We start from the raw sequence: 20,376 nt of genomic DNA, 5'->3' as shown, positions 1-20,376 counted from the left end.
AACTTTTTAGTATACTTTCAAATATAAAAAATGTGTAATATTTTTCCTCACATCTCATTCGATTGTGTTGTGTGCCGTTGAAGGTGCATATATTCTTCTTAGAGACCTCTAGTCTGTATAATCTTGAATTTAATCTCTGTATTGAAGTCTTGTTTCATTTGAAAATTTGTGCAAAATAGTTTTCTCTCGAGACTGTCACATCTTTGGTCTGCAGATAATGTTTAGGCCATTTATGGAATTCTTGTAGTATTTCATGATCCATTTTAAAGGCACCTAATATATTTAAAACAAGAATTCCTATAGTCATAGAGGTGAAATAAATGTTCCCCTCCTTTCATTTCCACTCTAGCAGTTACTGCTGTACAGTTTAACTCCAAAAGAGAGGATTATCATATTCTAACTCTAGTCAGTGTTGTAATTGGAAAAATATTTTGAACTGTCTGCTTTTAAATAATTGCTTCTTCAAACTAGATGGTGCCCAGCTACCACCAGTGACCACCCTGACAGGGAACACAACAGAGAGTCCCTGATGGCACAGGAGAAAAGTGGGGTGCAGAACTCAAATTCTAATAAAAAGACCAGACTTCAATGGTCTGACTGAGACTGGAGAAACCCTAGAAGACATGGCCCCTGGACTCTCTGTTAACCCAGAACTAAAACCATTCCCAAAGCCAACTCTTCAGAAAAAGAATAGACTGGACTATAAGACATAAAATGATACTTGTGAAGAGTGAGCTTCTTAGTTCAAGTAGATACATGAGACTAAATGGGCAGCTCCTGTCCAGAGGTGAGATGAGAAGGCAGAGAGGGTCAGGAGCTAGTTGAATGGACATGGGAAATCAGGGGTGGAAAGGAGGAATGCGCCGTCACAGTATAGAGAGAGCAGTTAGGGTCACATAACAATGTGTGTATAAATGTTCGTATGAGAAACTAACTTGAACTGTAAACTTTCACCTAAAGCACTATAAAAAATAGTAATAATAATTGCTCCTTCATGTTAAGACTGCAGCCATTCTGGTGTGTCTTGTTTTCATTCTCTTTTCCTCAAAGGATGCTGATTTGTTGGATGTTGAGAGCAAACACTTTGAAGACCTAGAATTCCAGCAGCTTGAACATGAGAGCCGTCTGGATGAGGAAAAAGAGAACCTGACCCAACAGCTCCTGCGTGAAGTGGCTGAGTATCAACGCAACATAGTTACTAGAAAGGTAATTTTGCCAGGTGTCATTAAATGTTAAAAAAAATTTTTTAAATATACTCCTTGTATGTGACAATAAAGATAGTTAATATAGCTTTAACTTGCATCTGTATGCCTACATGTCTTTGTATCTGAGTATTGCGTGTTTAATCACATACCGTATTTAGCAGATTATGGATTCTGCCATATATATGGCAAATGGTGCCCTAAACTAGATACATTGACTTTACAGTCATTGTTACATAATGTTACAGATGCATTTATGAATAATATTCTGTTTTTTCTTTTATGTGGAAACCAAGACATACAAAATCAGAAATTTATAGACATTTGTTTTAAATTACTTCCTTTGCAACCATAGTAACTAGATTCAGACTAATTCTGTGAACAAAGTCTATTTTGGGATTTCCTCTGTTTTCCTTGCTCAGGGTTATCAAAACTGGCTGATGGCTTATTTCCATTAGAAGTAGCTCATGGAATTCTACACCAATTACTGAGCCCCCCAACACCCAGCACCCAGATACGCAGCCTAGAATTCAGCACTTGCTCCAGAATTCAGAATCGTACCCAGTGCTCTGTACTAACCTGATGAAATTGAGGGAGGAGGAGGAAAAAGTGACTTCTTAACTCTCAGTTTAAAAAAGAAATTCCATTGTTGTTTTTTCCCAGGAGGTGTCTCCCAAGACGATGTCAAAAATTCATTTATAGTCTAAAACAAGATTTCCTGTTTACATCCACGTTCTTCAAAATAGACTTTAAATCACTTGAACTGTGTTGGCCTTAAGTAAAGAGAAATGTTGAGCCTGGCAGGTAGAAGAAAAAGCCTCACAGTCTCTGGGCAATAATCCTTGCCTGTGGGGCAGTTCTGCTGTGTCCTGTAGGGTCGCTATGAGTTGGAATCAACTCAAGGGCAGTGGGTTTATTTTTATTTTTTTGGTTTTATGGTTGCCCTGAATCAGAAACGACTAGACAGCAACCAACAAGAACAATCAGCTGAAAGTCCCTAAGTGGCACAAACGATTTGCACTTGACTACTAACCTGAAGGTTGGTGGTTCAAACCCACCATCAGCTAAAATGTGGTCACTGTTATCCGAGTTGTAAATACCTTGTCTGTCTTTTCCAGGACAGACTGGCAAATCTTTGAATGTCTAATGTACATGTATCTATGATAATCTTTTTTCGTCCAGGAAAAAATTTCTGCATTGAAAAAACAAGCAAATCACATTGTCCAGCAGGCTCAGCGGGAGCAAGATCATTTTGTGAAAGAAAAGAATAACTTAATAATGATGCTGCAAAGGGTAAGTGTTTCCATGTGAGCGCTGCTTGCAATAAAATGTAGGTTCTACCGGGGAAAGTTGCCTTCTTCAAAGTAAATGCCTGTTGGTAATGAATGTCTTTATCATGTAAGAAAGACTTTTACGTACCTTTTTATTTAATAGTGAATGTCTTTTATAATTTAAGAAAGTCTTTTCTATACATTTTTATTTAACCCTCCACATTAATAAACTGATGGTCTGTGAATGATTAACTGTAATTCAGAAAATAAGCAGAGACATTTTCTTCATGATGTTTTTTTCCACGTTGTGAAAATCGAAACTATGAAAAATCTATACTTTTTCTTATTTTCCTCCTTTAGAAAATCATAGTTTTCTTCCAAAAGGTAAAACGCATTTGGACAACAATTTTGAGTAGGCTTAAGGAAAACTGCTTGTTTTACTGCTGTCAAATATTTTGGCTCAGCTGCTTTGGTGTTTTGAACTCTTATTACTTACGCATTTCTTCCTGGAAAATGCTTCATTGAATTTAGCTTGACTCAACTGGACAGGTAGATACCCCGTGTATTATGGTTAGAGGGGTGGCAAGGTCTGTCCTCACAAAGAGACTATGTCCCCATCTGCCCTGGGACCTGAAGTGGCTACATGCCCAACCAGTTGCCTTCAAGTTGATGCTGACTCATGGCTACCTCATGTATGGTCAGAGTAGAACTGTGCTCCATTGAGTTTTCAGGGGCTGATCATTCAGAAGTAGGTTGCCTGTTGTTTTTCCCAAAGCTTTTCTGGGTGGACTCAAACTGACAACCTTTTGGTTAGCAATTGGACATGTTAAAAGTGTGTTATGTAGATATTTGCACCACTCAGGAACTCCTCTTTGCCCAAAGACAGTAAACTACAACCTGTAGCCTAACTTCCTAGCATGGGCCCTAATCTAGGGATAAGGAAAAGACTCAGAGATAAGACAAACTATTGAAGTTGATGGGCAGTCTTACCACCGAGCCGTGCATGTACGCCCAAATGTGACTCAGAATGGGGAGCAAGAGAAAGAGTCTTAGATCCAGAATGATGGATTATAGGATGAGGTTGTTCCATGGTCCCACCTAGAAGAAACATTATAGCCAGAGAATTCCCTTCTTAGCTATTTTTAAGTTGGGAAGACAGAGGAAATTTGTCCCTCACATGGAATTAGGAGTCCACCTGAGGTGCCTCTGCACCCACACAGATCTGATGGCTGTTCTCCTGCTTCTTCAGCTCCTAGCAATCTCTGAGTGGAGTTGTATTTTCCACCTCTGCTCTGACGATGAGTTCTGATGCTGTTACTTTCCCCACCGCCATTTTACCCTTGGCACTCAATATTCAGAAGCACAGCTTAAATGAGATAATGTGATATATAGTACTCAAGTTGTTTCTGAAATTTTAGCAAAGGAGAAAATTCCCTTAGTGATAGATTTTTTTAAATGAGTAAGCACAATTACAGATATAACATTTCCTGATTAAAAATATGAAATACATTTCTATAGTAATAATTGTGGTCTATACTTATTAAGGGAGCCCTGGTGGTGCAGTGGTTAAGAGCTCAGATGCTAACCAAAAGGTTGGCAGTTCAAATCCACAGCTCCTCCTTAGAAACTCTATGATGCAGTTCTACTTTGTCTTATAGGGTCACTATGAGTCGGAATTGACTCGACAGCAACAGGATACTCATTAAGATTTTTATTTTCCCAAACTGATCTATAGATACATCTCAGTCCCAATCAAAATCCAAACAGACTCTTCTCGGAGAAATTGACAATTGATGCTAAAGCTTATATGAAAATGCAAAGGGCCTAGAATAGCTAAAATAACTTTGAATGAGAAGATAAATTTGGAGAATTTATACATTTAATTTCAAGGTTTAATATAAAACTGTAGTAATTAAGACAGTGTGGTGCTGACATACAAATAGATGTATAGATCAATGGAACTCAACAGAGTCCAGAAATAGACTTCCATGTTAATTTTTGATAAAGTCTCCGAGACAATTCAATAGGAAATAAAAATCTTTCCAACAAATGGTGCTGGATTAAGTGGATAAACATGAAAAAAAAAAAGAACTTCAACACCATCCTGACACCATACATAAAAGTTAATTTTGAGACAGATCACAAGCCTAAACGTGAAAACTAAACTGACAAAGTTTCCAGATGAAAGCATAGGAGTACAAATACATCTTCATGGCTTTGGGGTAAGCAGAGACTTTTTAAAGGGGAAATGACAAAGGACTTGTATTCAGAAAATATAGAAAACTCCTTAAATTCACTACTAATAAGATAAACACCCAGTAACAAAAACAAAAATTGAATAGGCGTTTCACAAAAGAAGATGAATGAATGGCCAATGTTATGGATTGAATTGTTCCCCCCTACCCCAAAATGTGTGTCAGCTTGGCTAGGCCCTAATTCCCAGTATTCTGTGGTTGTCTTCCATTTTGTGATTTGATACGATTATCCTCTGTGTTTTTTATCCTAACCTTTATGATGCTAATGAGGCAGGACTCAATCGACAGGATTAGGTTGTATCTTGAGTTATCTCTTTTGAGATATAAAAGAGAGAAGTGAGCAGAGAGGAGAGTGACCTCCTACCACCATGAAAGAAGTGCCAGGAGCAGAACTTGCCCTTTGGACCTGGAGTCCCTGTGTTGAGAAGCAACTAGATCAGGGAAAGAGTGATGACAAAGACCTTCTCCCGACAGAGAGAAAGCCTTCCCTGGGAGCTGGTGCCCTGAATTTGGACTTCTAGCCTCCTAGACTATGAGAGAATAAATTGCTGTTTGTTAAAGCCATCCACTTGTGTTATTTCTGTTATGATAGCTAAGACAGCCAATAAGTCTCATGAAAAAATACTCAACATTATTAGTCTTCTGGGAAATACAAATTAATCCAGTGTTAAGGAACATTTGGAAAAAAATATTTTTGGGCTGGATATTTTATTTCATAAAGTAAAATGCACAGATCTTAAGTATACAATCTGATTCTTCCATAGAAACATAAAAGAGCATTTCTGAGAAAGTTTTCTCATGATCCTTTCCAGTCAATCCCCACCCCATAAGCAAGCACTGTGGCCTTGCACTAGTTTTGCCTGTCTTGAACTTCACATAAATGGTATTATATAATATGCACTCATTTGTGCCTAAGTTCTTTCATTCAGCATAGTGTTTTTTAAATACATCCATGATATTGCATGTATCAGTAGGTAGTTCGCTCCTTTTTATTCTTGAGTAGTTATTGTATTACATAAACATACCACAATTTTTTTTGACCTATTCTCTTGTTGATAGACATTTAGGTTGTTGCTAGTTTTTTGGCTATTTTTAGTAAAACTGCTTTAAATGGTCTTGTGCAAGTTTTTATGAAGACATGTTTTCATTTCTAGTGTGTAAATATTTACTAGTGGAGTTACTGGGTCATAGGATGAGTATATGGTTAATGTTTTAAAAATAAAACCATCAAACAGTTTCTGAAGTGGTTGCACCATTTTACACTCTCTTTAGCAATGTATGAAAGTTCCAATTGCTCCATATCCTGTCAACATTTGGAATTTTCACTTTTTAACTTTAGTCATTTTAGTTGGTAATGATGTTGAGTATTTTTTTCATGTGACTTACTGGCCATTTTTCCAGAAGAAAATATATCACTAGATTATGATATATCACTAGAAGGCATATGATTATGTGCTACTTAGAAGAGGTAGAAAAAATTGACTTTAGAAAATATGCCAAAGACAAGGGTTGTGAGGGAATCTGAGGGCTCCTCCTTCCATTCTTGATTCAACCAAAGTGGCCTACTCTTGCCTTTTTTTTTTTTTAAACATACTGTTACTCTATAAATTTCTCTTGAATGAAAAGTAAATTTGTTTGAAAGGAACCCATGCATCCTATCAGCTAGCAGATGAGTTCTTGGTTGTATAATTTGAAGTTTTGACTATGTATGTGGAGAGGAGATAGAAATGGCTGAAGGGTATGGGATTCTGATGTTTGTTTCTGTTTCAAAGTCACTGGGTTTCTCAGTTGTGTCCAAGGCTGACTGTCACCTTAATAGATGTTGTGTTCCTGCAGGAAAAGGAGAATCTTTGTAATTTGGAAAAGAAATACTCCAGCCTCTCAGGGGGGAAAGGGTTTCCTGTCAGCACCAATAGTCTTAAAGAGGTAAGCTTATAAATGTCACCTTATAAATCAGGAGATATACTTTAGGTTTATGTGATTAACTGAATAGTAAAAACATTAACTGACTTATGAAAGCACTTAGTGCTTTTATGGCTTTCCCGTCTTTCATTATATGTACTTTGTATGTTTCAGGCATTATCTTTATGTCTAATGAAGACGAACATTGTGCGTGCATGTGTGTGTGTCTATCTACTTTCCTTGGCAGTCACATTGTGGGTTAACTTAGAGTTTCAAAATTTTAAGATCCAGACCCAGAATAGTCTTAAATTCTCCTCTTTCCTTCTCCCAGTCTTCTTTCTCCTTCTCCCCTTGCTTATTTTACTTTTCGTTCCCTTAAGTCTTACAGAACATGAAAATACCCCAGACATTTGAGGAAATAGTCTGATTTCTTTTCTCTTTCTCTCTCTTTTAAAAATCAGTGTTATTTCTATTTTTTTTCTAAATTTCTGTTTACATTAAGCTGTACACATTCTTTATCCCAAATATTCTGCTCTTTCCAGTCCCTATCACCACTCTTTCCCAAATGTTTTCTTCATGAGCTACACTGGTACACTGGTTTTATACCAGTATTTTAACTCTGGTTTGGGAAATTATAATCCTGACTGAGAAATAAAATAGTTTTCTTTAGATTTAATGTTTTCTAAAAAGCTAAGGAAAAAGCTTGCTTCTGCATAAAAATTTGTATAATAAAACTGCTTTCATGGATAAACTGCTTTAAATAGGACCGCAGAGCTAGAAATTCCTATATAGAAAATACATTTTGTGGAGGTATGTGAAATAAAATGCTCATGATAATAATAACAGTTGCCAGCAAGTCAATTCTGACTCATCGATATGACTATTGGGTGGGTACCTTGGAAGCATTTTGTGAAATATTTTTTATAAAAGCTTTATAGGTCGTTCAGTTTCATATTTCTCTCCATTATTCAAAAATCTCTAAGACCCTTTTCCATAACAGCAAACGTTTCTTGATTTCTGTTCCTTTGTGGAGATGCTTGCCATTCACATTTTTGAAGAGCATTTACAGTACAGTAATACTGCCTTTTTAAAAAAATCCCTTACTTATTGCATAGTAAAGTTTATGTAAAACATAAACAGGACAATTTTTCTGATTATTTTACTAAAATAAGTATTCTTTTAAGTAGGTTGAGAGTGACTTTGATCTTTGAACCACTTATGTGTTTTAAAAAGAAAGTACATATGTTATAATTTGTATAACAGATTTACACATTTAGTATTTTGGGTTATTAAGTAAAATAACATGAAAACAATTCCACAAAATTTTCTAGAGCAAAATTTTAACCTTCTTTATATTTACCATGTAAGAATTTTATTTGTGTAAAAATATTTAATATCACTAGTCAGTTTTATTGGAAAATTGATTTTATTTTTAAGGTGGGACTTAATTAGAAAAATACATAATTTGGAAGTTTAGTTTGCCCCGTCTTACTCCCACATACCTCTTAGGAGTGGATAAAATAATTAGCTTATTAAAAGAATACAATTTTCTATACTGGATCTTAAATGGAATAAAGCTTATGAAGTTTCTGTTCACCCTGGTTGTGGTTCTTATCTAGCTCAACAGGAAGAGTGGAAGTTGCTGGCAAACTAGGAGTACAGGTGCCTCAGGATGATTTATGATGCTGGAGTGACTGCTTTCAGTGGGGGCGGTGGAGGACAGAGGAGAGAAATGTTTATTATCAAGTTATGCTTCTCTCTCCACAGTTTAATTATTGATGGGGGAAAAAAAACCTAGGTAACCAGGATGTAGATTCATGTATTTGAACTCCTGTGTTGGGTCCTGCTTATACAGGTAGAATTTGCTTTGGATTCTGATTATTGTTCTGCAGGATGCTAAGTAGTACCTTGGGAAAGAGCCCAGGGGAGAGCAGCAGTTGAGATGTGTCTTATTGTGGTGTGTTGTTTGTGTCTGTTTTTATGAAACACTATCCAGAGGGGCTAGGTTTAGGACTCATCCTACTCCATTATGACCTCAGTAACATAACAAGAGAAAAGCCCTGTTTCCAAACAGGCTCATATTTACGGGTACCAAACAAAACCAAAAACCAAACCCGTTGCATCGGGTCTGTTCCGACTCATAGCAACCCTATCGAACAGAGTAGAACTGCCTCACAGGGTTTCTAAGGCCGTAATCTTTATGGAAGCAGACTGCCACATCTTTCTCCTGCACAGTGGCTGGTGGGCTTGAACTGCTGACCTTTTGGTTAGCAGAGCTGAGTGCTTAACCACTGTGCCACCAGGGCTCCTAGATTTACAGGTACAGGGGTTAGGATTTCAACATAACTTTTTGAGCGACACAATTCAGTCCATAACAGGATTGTGGGATCCAGCTTTCCTTTTGCATTCTCTGTGACCCTTCCCCGTGACCTCCCTGCATCCCTTTCCTCATCTGGGAGCTAAAGAGATTGAATAAGATGGTATTCTACACATATTTGTGAAGTGCCTACTATGTGACAGGCTTGCATCTCGGCACGTATACACAGGAGATGCACACCTGAACAAGGTAGGAAAGGTCCTGTTCTATAGGAACTTACGTACTGAGAGGCAGCTTATTATAACAACTAAGAGCCAGACTTCCTGAGTCTGAAGCCCTGGTCTGTGACCTTGGGGTGGTTATTTAGCCGTTTTGTGTCTGTTTCGTTACTTGTAAAATGGGGATGATAACAATGGGGCCTAAGTCATATAATTGTTGTGAGGAAGAGATAGATACTTGGATCAAGGCATTTCAGGAACAGAGAACTGGCAGGCTCAATGAAAAAAGGATGGTTGTGAATGGAGTGTAGTGAGTATGAGACACTGGCATAAGGTAATGTCTGTGAGGTGGGTAGGCGCCAGGTTTTGTGAGTCAGGTTACAGAAAGACGGTTTATTTTATGTACCATGGGAAGTCAGTAGGTGGTTTTAAGTAGAGAAGTGACATTATTTGATGTGCATTTTTTAAAGATTACCCTGGCAGCTCTGTGGATCCTGGATTAAAAGGAGTAAGAGAAAATTCAGGGAAACCAGTATGAAGTTGCTGCAACAGTGCATGCTGGAGATGCTGGTGGCTTGGATTAGAGCAGTGATTGAGAGATGGAGAAAATTAACAAGATTAGATTTGGGGTTAGAGTTGACAGATCTTGCTGAAAGATAGGGTATGGGGATGCAGTAAGGGGAGGAGTCAGGATGATACCATTGTTTCAGTTGGAATAATGGGATGGATGGTGAGTGCCTTCTCCTGAGGTAGGGAAGATTGGGAAGGAGTAGGTTTAAGAGGGAAGGTTTGAAATTCAGCTCTGGGCACACTGATTGTGGAGGGCATGTGGCATACAGACGAGCTGGATGGTGTTGGTCTTTCATTTCCTAGTGGAAGAATAAAATCTTTGCTATTCTATTTCTCCATGGTCCTTTTCCTATGCAGACTTCTTGGGGTCAAAAGCACATTTAATTTTTTTTTTTGCTATTTTTGTGTGCCTGCAGTTCTCATGTTTGTTGGGTAGCTATGTGTTCTCTTTCCTGTACCATGCAGACTTCACTTACAAGATGCCCAGGATGTTTCCATGACTCTTTCTTTCTTTGTTTTTTTCTCTCTCTTTTCATTAAGGAGTGATGCATTTATGTCCTAACTCTTAAACAACTCCTACTTCTGACAAACAGTACACATTTTTGAAGCAATTAATTAGTCTATGGTCTGTATATGGTCTATGATCCATATAAGGAGTCAAACTTTGGTTTTACTGAAAACATTCTCCTATCGATTGTGCAAAAGAATAGCACAAAGTTGTTCCTTTTCATCCTAACTCATTATCATAAATAAAATCAAATCTGACAACCCAGTTGACAACTTCCTTTTTCAGTTTAGCCTTATAAAGCTTTACATGATATCTATTGCCCTTTTGGGAATGCAGGATTATATTTAGGAGCATTTTGATGCTTCCAGTTTATAAAGTCAACTCTAGCTTTCTTTATTTTGTCATAATTATAAGTCTCAGTAAAAACCTTGATTTCTAGCCCAGAATTCTTGCCTTTCCCGGAGCCACTTTTGAAAGGATTGATGGGCTGGCATAAGAAGCTAAATGTCAAACTTAACTCAGTTTAACTTTTAAAAGGGCGATATTACTTTAAACCTTTTATTTTTTTTTATTTTTGATGAAAATTTTGATGAAAATCAAAATTTGTCTGTATAGTTACTTTCCATGAAAATTTAAAAGTGCCTTTCCCGCAAGTATGAATTCAGGAGTTTTGATCTGGATAGCTTTGATTTATGGGTGTTTTCTCTAAGCTGAAGCCAAAACTGAAGCACCGAACTTAAAAGTTCCTGGAAATTCTCTGGGGTTGGAGGTGGGGTTGCGGAAGCTGCTCTGAACTTTTGATTGAAACACCCTGTAGTTGCTACCCTCCCTTCGGGGTGTGTGTATATGTGTGTGTTTATTTTTCTAGAAAAGCTCACCTGATTGAGAAAGCTGTGTCCTTTGTATCCTCATTTGGTTGAGATGCTCGAAAACTAGATTCCATCACAAAGAAATTTCTGTTGTATAAATGTCATTTTAGTGAAAGATCCAGTACACCTTGGCCCACTTCCTCTCGTACTCTAATTTGTCAAAAAACAGAAAAAGAGAAAAATCTATGAATGAGGATTGGTGGAAAAGGCTCTTGTATCAAGGAGTGAGTGATTATGTTTGAATGTTACATCTCAGATTTTGTGTGATTATGTTAAATGTGTGTGTAATGATAAGCTCATTCAGTAAACAGAATGAATACTGATACCACTGGGTATTTTAAAATGGAAGGCGTTGGGTTATTTATAATGTAGTCATAGTGATTTCATAAAAAAAAAATATTTGTAATGTTTGGAATGCCACTTTTCAAGATTACGCACTTTAAATCCATTGTAATCCCTGATTGCCCTTTAATGAAACATTTGATAATATCACAGATATCTGGCTATGCTGCTCTAAGCTAACTCCATTGTACTGGGAACATTAATACTCTCGCATGCCTCAGCTTTTGCTTTCTTTGTGTCTAACTTCTGAATTCCTCCTTTTAGGGCTATATCAGTGTAAATGAAATTAATGAGCCATGTTGCAATTCCACGAATCTGTCCCCTTCCACTCAGTTCCCTGCTGATGCTGATGCTGTTGCCACTGAGTCTGCCACAGCTGTGCTGGTGAGCCAGCCACAGAATACAGAGGTGTGTTGGCATGACATTTCATTCATTCACTGCTTTTCCTCATGTCAAAAATTAACCGATGGTGAGCTGAAGGCACGTGTGAGAAATATACGTCTGTTTGAGCAGAGGGCAGAGCGATGGAGTTTATAAAACATACCAATCTGGAAACACTGCTGCGCCTATTAAAGTCCTAGGAACCATGACATGTATGGTAAAGAGTGGAGATGAAACTGAGAGCACTAGGAGATGTAAGTCCAAAGAAATAAATCCAATACCTAAGCACTCTAACCCAACCTAAGATATCTGAGAGTCGTGAAAAGCCTTTCTAAAATTGTTGATTTGAATCATCTTTCCAGTTTGATTTTGTCGTCTGTTTTGCTTTGCAGTGTGGATTTTTCTTTTAATGTTGTGCTTTTTTAAAACATATTAACACATGGCAAGCAATAGTAATTAAAGTATTTTCTACAGTACAGGTTACATGAAGTGTGGGATTTTAACAAGAGGCTGAATTAAAAGACACTTCCCATCATTTGTGACTTCTTGATAAAAATATGGCTAAACAGAACAATCAGATTATTGCTTCCATTTCTTTGTTGGTTTTATTCTTTTGTTTCATATGGACACATCTCTTCTTTTTCTTTCTCCTATGAGGCAGAGATCACCTGTCTGTTCTGGGTTTATGTGTCCTTCCACCCTTTCTCCTCATCCTATCACTCAGCCTCCATCAGTCCCTTGGCCTGAAGTCATGGCTGCATCTCTCGATCCTTTTCCTTTAAATGATACACCTCCTCTTCTGCCAGCTAAGAAACACAGAAGGCAGCAGCAGCAGGAGCAGCAGGTAATCAGGAACTGGTGTTTAGAGTTGGGGAATTTTACCTTGACAACAAAGTTACTTATGTGGAGTCTTTTCTTCAAACACAAAGGTGTTTTTTATTAAAAGGCAAGTTGCATACTCCTTTGTGCTTTTTTTTTTTTTTTTTGACACTTAGTATATTTTAAGAATGTTCCAAAACAAAGTGAAACCGTTGCTGTCAAGTTGGTTCTGACTTATAGCGACCCTACAGGACAGAGTAGAACTGCCCCACAGGGTTTCCAAGGAGTGGCTGGTGGATTTGAACTGCCAACTTTTCGGTTAGCAGCCGAGCTCTTAACCACTGTGCCACAGGGCTCCTCTAAGGATGTTGGGATTGCTGTAAAGTTTTGAGGCCTTGATTGTCCTCTCCCTGCTTTTTGTGTGCTTCAGCGAGTTTCACGTTCTCAGGCTCCAGTTCCCATGCAACCAAAATAGTTCACATTATCCCAGGTGTTTTTTAAAATAATGTTTATAAAATCCATGGTATAAGAAGTTGCTTTGTCAATACAAAATAGAAGTATTAGCTTCTTAGACATCATTCCCTTAATATGTGTCAGAATTTGCTAAACATTTTACAAATATCTCATTTTGTCCTTAGAACAATCTCGTGAGATAAGAATTATCTCCACATTGACATTTGGGGAACTGAGGCTCAGTACAGTTAACTAGCTTGTCCAAGGTTAAATTACAAGTAGCACATTTGGTCCACAGAACAATAGTTGTTGTTATTTTTAATTATTATTGTTTTATTGTGGTAAAATACACATAACAAGACATTTACCGTTTCAACTATTTTTACGTGTATAATTTATACGTGTATAATTCAGTGACCTTAATTACATTCACCATATTGTGCAACCATCATCGCTATCCATTTCCACACATTTCCCTCACCCTTAACAGAAACCCAGCATCCTTAAGCAGTGCTCCCTCATTTTTCCCTCCTACCCACCCCTGGCAACCACTAAGAAACTTGAGTCTCTATACATTTGCCTATTCTAGATATTTCTTTTAAGTGGGATCCTACAATATTTGTCCATTTGTGTCTGACTCATTTCACTTAGCATGATGTTTTCGAGAACAGTTTTTATTGACCAGCTTCTTAAATAAGTAACTTGTTATTCTGAATGTTACCCTCCTTTTAGTACACTCAATGCATATTAATGATTGAGTATTCAAAAAAATGTCTTTCGGCACTCCCTTTCGGTTCCTATAGGAATTTGATTACGGTCCCAGAAAATCCTGAGGAAACATGGTCACTAGATCTCAAAATGAGCTCAACCCAGCCCTTAAGGGTAACTGACAGCAACGTTTGTTATCTGTCACCTTCTGTTACAGAGACTCTGTCCCCCCACAACTTCAAGGTTACTACTGCCTGTGGTGAATTAAAAAGGGAATTGGTGAAAAGTGGGTCAAATACGTGATATGTACAAAGGAGTGACAAGGAGAATGAAAAAACTAAACATCTTCAATTTTGATGTTATATTTATCTCTCTAACAGCTGCATTTAGGGTAAAAGACATCTCTAGTAACAAAACAGTTTTCAAATCTGCCTGTCCCCCCCACCCCCAATATTAGTTAACCTATGTTTTCAATGGGATTTCTTTCCTGTTGTATTAAGCTACCTATTATGGAAAACTAGGAAGTTTTGAATTCTGGAATTTGTGACATTTGGTCATAATGAGAGCGAAGTTGAAGAGTTCTGATGCTGTTATCATAGAGTGAACTCCCTGGGCTTAAATTACAGCTCTGCCACTTTCTAGCTGCATGACCTAGGGCAAACTTGTTTAACCACCCTGCACCCCAGATTCTTCATATGTAAAATAAGGATAATAATAATCACAGGATTATTATGAGAATTGAATAAAATAATGTATATAAAGCAATTAATATCATACCTGGCACATAGTAAGCAATTACTAATGTTAATACATATTGTTAATGTTTGCACTATTTATTAATTAATATTATGTTAGCATAAATATTAATAAATGTTACCTAGCATGACTAGATAATCATAAAGTTAGAATGCAGATTTTCTCATGACAGGCAAGTTGGAAGCTTGTTCATAAATTTGCTAACTCACATTTGCATTTATTTTTTTAAATGTATTTCAGAAGCCTAAACTTGGTATAAAAATGATCAAACCTGAAGAACTTTTAATTAGGAAATCACCTTACCACGAAGACTGGGGTTTTCCTCTTGCGGGTGGGGTGAAGCCTAGAAAATTTTGGATAAATTTAAGTAGACAGAATCTTATCTCAGGAATCTGAAAAAATAGAATATTCCACAGGTGGATTTGTAAATGTGAAGGATTACTATAGGAGCTCCTTAGCCAAGATCTGTTTAAATAAATGAATAACCTAGGAAGATGTCTTCCATAGGAACCCTGTGGATTTGAGTGTGTTTACATGACAGAAATCTTATTACAACCTTAAAACAGCTTCCTTGTTTACTTGCTTCCTCTCTGTCTTTTTCCTTCTCCGTTTCTTGTTCTTGCTCTCCTCACGCTGGGGTCTGTGTCATTGCACAGAACTGTCCAGACAGACAAGGGGAGAAACTGCTTACTTGCTTTGTCCGCTGACTGTCTGCCTTCCACATGGTAACCATCATCATGATCTGTAAGTTGTCCTGAAGCCCCAAGGCAGCAGGCACTATGAAACTAAAAGGCAGATTTTTTTTTTTTTTAATTTGCTAGGTTAGTAATAAATTCTTCCAGTCTCTATGTGTCTTATCAAGTGCTATCCCAAGTCTGTTAGTGAACACAAATATAAGTTTAATAATAATGAAAAATTCTGTGTGTAAAAATTCCAAAACTTCTTTGTAATTGCATAGTCTTAATTTCATAAGTGATCTCTTTCAATTAGTCAAGTTTGCTATTTTGCTTTACATTTGCATTTAAAGCACTTTAGAAGTCTGGAAGAAAGAAAAAAACAGCATAAAGAAGGCCTCTATCTGAGTGACACTTTGCCTCGAAAGAAAACCACACCTTCCATATCGACACATTTCAGCAGTGCTACTATGGGGAGAAGCACCGCCCCACAGGTAGGACGTGGGAAGAACCACGGGCTCCACAGTCACTGAGTCTCCTTGTCGTTATGTTGACTGATGTGCAGAGGCCCTTAAGATGGGAACATGCTACATAGTAGATCATATTTGCCTGCCGGGAAGAAGTCAGAGCTAAATTGCATTTTCTATCCTATTCAGAGGACATTTGCAATTGTACACTCTGGGGCCAAATAACTTGGTCCAGGTTTTTTCTACCGCCACGACACAGATGGTCGATGACATTCACACACACGTCAGACTCCCATGTCTGCATCCCAGATCTGGAAATCACATAGGATCCAGGAATAGCAGCAACAAATATTTGTTGAGTCATGTCTATGTACCTGACACATTTTACAACCAGCAACACTATGCAGTACAGATACTATTACCCCATTGTATGTGTGGATAAACTGAAGCGCAGCGAAGGTGAGCAACTAGCCTGAGTGCTTTCAGTTGGGAAGTGGTAGATTGGAATGTGGCCCTACACGGGCTGGTGCCTGAGCCGTGTGCTCACTCATGTTGTGGTGACGTGTCCAAGGGGCCACTGCAGGAAGAGAGAGGAGGTAAGAAGGCTGTAACTAGACCTGGCCTTTCATCTGCTTTTTATCAGAGTAACTGTTTTGTAATCTTTTTTTTTATAAATTGGTATTTCAATTAAATTGTTATTTACATAAAGAATTTGGCTCTTTATAAGAGTGCTAAAGCCACTGGGATAGTTAATGGGTTTCTCCAATTTTTAGCTTACTAGATAAATGGGACAGCATGTTGGTAAAGTAGAGGGTCAGCGAAAAAGAGGAAGACCCTCAGTGAGATAAACTGACACATTGGCTGCAACAGTGGGTTCAAGCACAGCAAAGATGGTGAGGACGGTGCGGGACTGGGCAGTGTTTCATTCTGTTGTACACAGGGTTGCTGTGAGTCGGAACCGACTCCAGGGCACCTAACAACAACAACAACAGATAAATGGGGGTAGATGGTAATTGGTGCATTCATGACAAGTGTGGCTCTTTCCTGTTCTTGTGTATGATGTGCATTGATTCTTCTCCCTGCATCTGCCCTCTGCTCCTCCTGCATGACGAATATTCAGTCGTTCACTGATGTGATGTTAGATAGTGTTCTGCCTGACTTTCTTCACTTTTGGAATTGCTGCCACTGGCAGAACTGCTGTGATGTATAGACTGTATGAACCTCTTAGGGAGACCCAGCGACTGGCCTTCACCATTGAGCATCAACAAAATGGGACAGAAATACCTGCCTTCTGTGCTCTCTACACTTAGACAGGAGCAGTGGACCCAGGGACGTGGCTGCTTGATGAAGGACCATTTGGCCTGCAGTGTGCCTAAAGTGTTCTCTCCCGGTTCTCACAGGCTCATCTGCCCCTGGGACAGAGCAACAGCTGTGGTAGTGTGCTCCCTCACTCGCTGGCCACTGTGACCAAAGACTCTGAGTCTCGGAGGATGCTCAGAGGTACGTACCTTTTAAATCACATGTCATGGTCTTTTGTTAAGCATTTGAATTTGTCATGGAGAGAGAGTGGGGGCAGGGTTGGGGATGGTTACAGAGGGGATCAACCAAAGTCCTAAATTCTACTCTTACTGTGTCTCCTTTGGGGAAGGGGGGAGAGAGAGAGAGACAGAGACTGAGAGAGAGCCTTATTAGTGTACTAAGGTAACTTTGCTATATATGCATAGAGTTGGTGCATTTAAAACACACCCGTTGTACATTATAAATTCAACAGAACTTTCAAACCAGAAAGAACCTAGAGAATTACTTACTTTCCCATTTGATTGGTAGAAAGAAAAACTACTGAGATCCAGAGAGATTACCAGGCCTAAGATTGCTCCCTTGGTTCGTGGGTAAGCCACTTCGTTGTTATTGTTAGCTGCTGTAGAGTCAACCCCAACTCATGGCGACCCCATGCACAAAGGGATAGGACTGTTGTGATCCATAGGGTTTTCATTGGCTGATTTTTGGAAGTAGATCACCAGCCCTTTCCTCTTAGTCCGTCTCAGTCCATTGAAACCTGTTCATCATCATAGCAACATGCAGGCCTTCACTATGTTAATCCATGTGGTAAAGAGTCATTGAGCTCCCTCAGTAAATAGAACCCTGGTGTCTCAGAATTCACTTAGGCCCTTCATTGTGGATTTGAGCTTTTGTACTATGTGGTTGTTAGGTTCGGGTAGACTTTGACTCTTAGCATATTTTATTTCTTTTTAATAATACATAGCAGTTATAATGGAGTTCTAAGATAGTCTTTTGGGGCTAGAAGAAATTACTATACTGCAGTAATTTATAGAGGTAAACTGTCTTCCTCCCTTGGGAGGGTTAGATTTATTGTGTTAACACAGTAGTTTAGTTCAATAATGTATATTGGCCCTAACTTTTGAGCAGTCATGGTGCTAATTGCCAGAATGCAAATGAATATCATGATCCTTGCCCTTGAAATGCTTATAGTCTAGTAAGGAAGAAAGACACGTAAACAGGTGATTTCAATAAAATGTGCTTAATGCAGTGATGGAGGTACACCCGGGATGTAACGGGACTCTTAGCATCCAAATACATTCATACACTGTTGGAATTGAAACTCTTCCCTCTCCAGGCACACTGGAATTCAATTCTTACTGCTCAGCCTCTCTGCTAATGGTGCCAGGGGGTAATCACTGGTTTCCCATTGTGTGTGTGTGTGTGTGTTTGTGTATACATATACATAGTTTTGTATATATTGTTGTTGTGTGCCATCAGGTTGATTCCAACTCATAGCGACCCTACAGGAAAGAGTAGAACTGCCCATAGGGTTCCCAAGGCTATAACCTTTACAAGAGCAGACTGTTACATCTTTCACCTGTGGATTGGCTTGTGGGTTCTAATTGCCTACTCTCTGGTTAGCAGCCAAGTGCTTAACCACTAAGCAACCAGAGCTCCATTTTTGTATATATATAATTTTTTGTATATATGCTTCTGTAAAGATTACAGCTAAGAAAACCCTATGGAACAGTTTTACTCCATAATACATGGGGTCTCCGTGAGTTGGGAGCCGACTCAGTGGCAGCTAACAATAAGAATATGTATATGTAATAATGTGTGTGTGTGTATATGTATATATATGTATATATATATATATGGAGAGAGAGAGAGCCCTGGTGATGCAATGGTTAAGAGCTCCAAAATGTTGGCAGTTCAAATCCACCAGCTGCTCCTTGGAAACCCTATGGGGCAGTTCTACTCTGTCCTGTTAGCGTCACTGTGAGTTGGAATTGACTTGACAGCAATGGGTTTGGTTTTTTTTTTTTTTTTTGTATATATATGTATATATATATAAATACACACACACATCACTGAAATGAGGTTTTAAAATAATTAGTAAAAGTAATTTGAGAGTTAAATAGAAACTGTAGTATTTATAAGAGAGATTTAAAATGTGTAAACTAAACCCACTGCCATGGAGATATAAAAATATCTCTGCTTTTATGATGTATAAATAATGAGAAGAAATGAGTCTATATTTTGGCTCTTATTTATCACTGTTCACTTGTGGGTCAAGTCTATTTTTAGATGAAACATTTTTCTTTAATATTAATAGACTTTTTAAGTGTATTTTTGCCACCGGCTAAAGACATCAAAGCTTGGATTGTTTACTACATCAACAAAGGCTGTTCAGCATATTCATGTGCTTTGTGCGTAACGGTGGTTTAAGGAAAGCTCAGACACTTGGGAAATGGAGTATGAGCTCAGATTATTACACACTATCGAAAATGTGGCAGTTGGCTTCCGTAAAAGATTTATAGCCTTGGAACAGCCTGTGGGACAGTTCTACTTTGTGGGACAGTTCTGCTCTGTCCTGTAGGATCACTGTGAGTTGAAATTGACTCGATGGCAATGATGACAGCAACCAATGTTGAAGGTAGTTTCTTAAAAATCAAGAGCTGTTGCCATTACTGTGTCAGAGGACTCTTCTGAGAATATGGTGAAACTGAAGAAATATTTGATCTCCATTATTCTGATCTCTCTTTTCCCCTGAAATAATGGGAATCCCATGCTAGGTTCAGAGAGGAAAACTGAGCCAGTTCCTTTAGGTCACATTAGAACATACCCTCAGCAAAATCTGCTGTCTTTGATCTAATGTTTGTGTTCTTGTTCTTCACTGACGTGACTTTTATAAAAGACTGCGTCTTCAGTCTTTCCCTCACGCAGCTCTGAAGTAGTACCCCTCCTAAAGAGTTTCGTGTGGTGCTCATGAGACGTGTTCTGAGGAACCAGAGAAACATCATGTGTGTGTTGATCCAAACAGATATGTTGAGAGTGAGGCAGCCTCCCACCCCAACTCAGGAGAAAGTTGGGGACTGTGGTGTTTAGAGCCATGGCTGACTAAAATTGGCAGGATTTTCTACTAAGCCCATACAGGTGGCCCACAAGGACCAGAAGGGATGAGTCATAATTTCATTTAGAATTATTTCAGTAGCATTTGCTGGCTTCACTGAAATAAAAAATGTGAGTAAAATCCCATGGTTTAAACAAAATTGGACCTAGCACGTTTTCATTAATTTGCATTTAGTATACCTTATCTTTTTTTTTTTTTTTTTTTACTTACACAGTTAACTTAATTAAATAAACTATTTTTTTTGCTGCTA

The 20,376-nt window shown here is 38.2% G+C and overlaps 1 protein-coding gene across 2 annotated transcripts in view; it reads left to right on the top strand.

The window, feature by feature from the left end:
• PHLDB2 (pleckstrin homology like domain family B member 2) overlaps positions 1 to 20,376 on the top strand; it is a 173,454-nt gene that overhangs the window by 106,664 nt on the left and 46,414 nt on the right. For both annotated transcript variants that reach the window (XM_012554759.1, XM_004373693.3), the window contains exons 7-12: positions 1,051 to 1,206; positions 2,385 to 2,495; positions 6,565 to 6,654; positions 11,719 to 11,862; positions 15,599 to 15,739; positions 17,113 to 17,212. In XM_012554759.1, the coding sequence (XP_012410213.1) occupies positions 1,051 to 1,206; positions 2,385 to 2,495; positions 6,565 to 6,654; positions 11,719 to 11,862; positions 15,599 to 15,739; positions 17,113 to 17,212 (742 nt within the window). The remainder of the gene's footprint in view (positions 1 to 1,050; positions 1,207 to 2,384; positions 2,496 to 6,564; positions 6,655 to 11,718; positions 11,863 to 15,598; positions 15,740 to 17,112; positions 17,213 to 20,376) is intronic.

Source organism: Trichechus manatus, unplaced genomic scaffold (genome assembly GCF_000243295.1).
Source record: "Trichechus manatus latirostris isolate Lorelei unplaced genomic scaffold, TriManLat1.0 scaffold00026, whole genome shotgun sequence".
NCBI lineage: Eukaryota > Metazoa > Chordata > Mammalia > Sirenia > Trichechidae > Trichechus > Trichechus manatus.
Note: the sequence above shows the minus strand (reverse complement) of the source record. Positions and strands in the feature narration are given on the sequence as shown.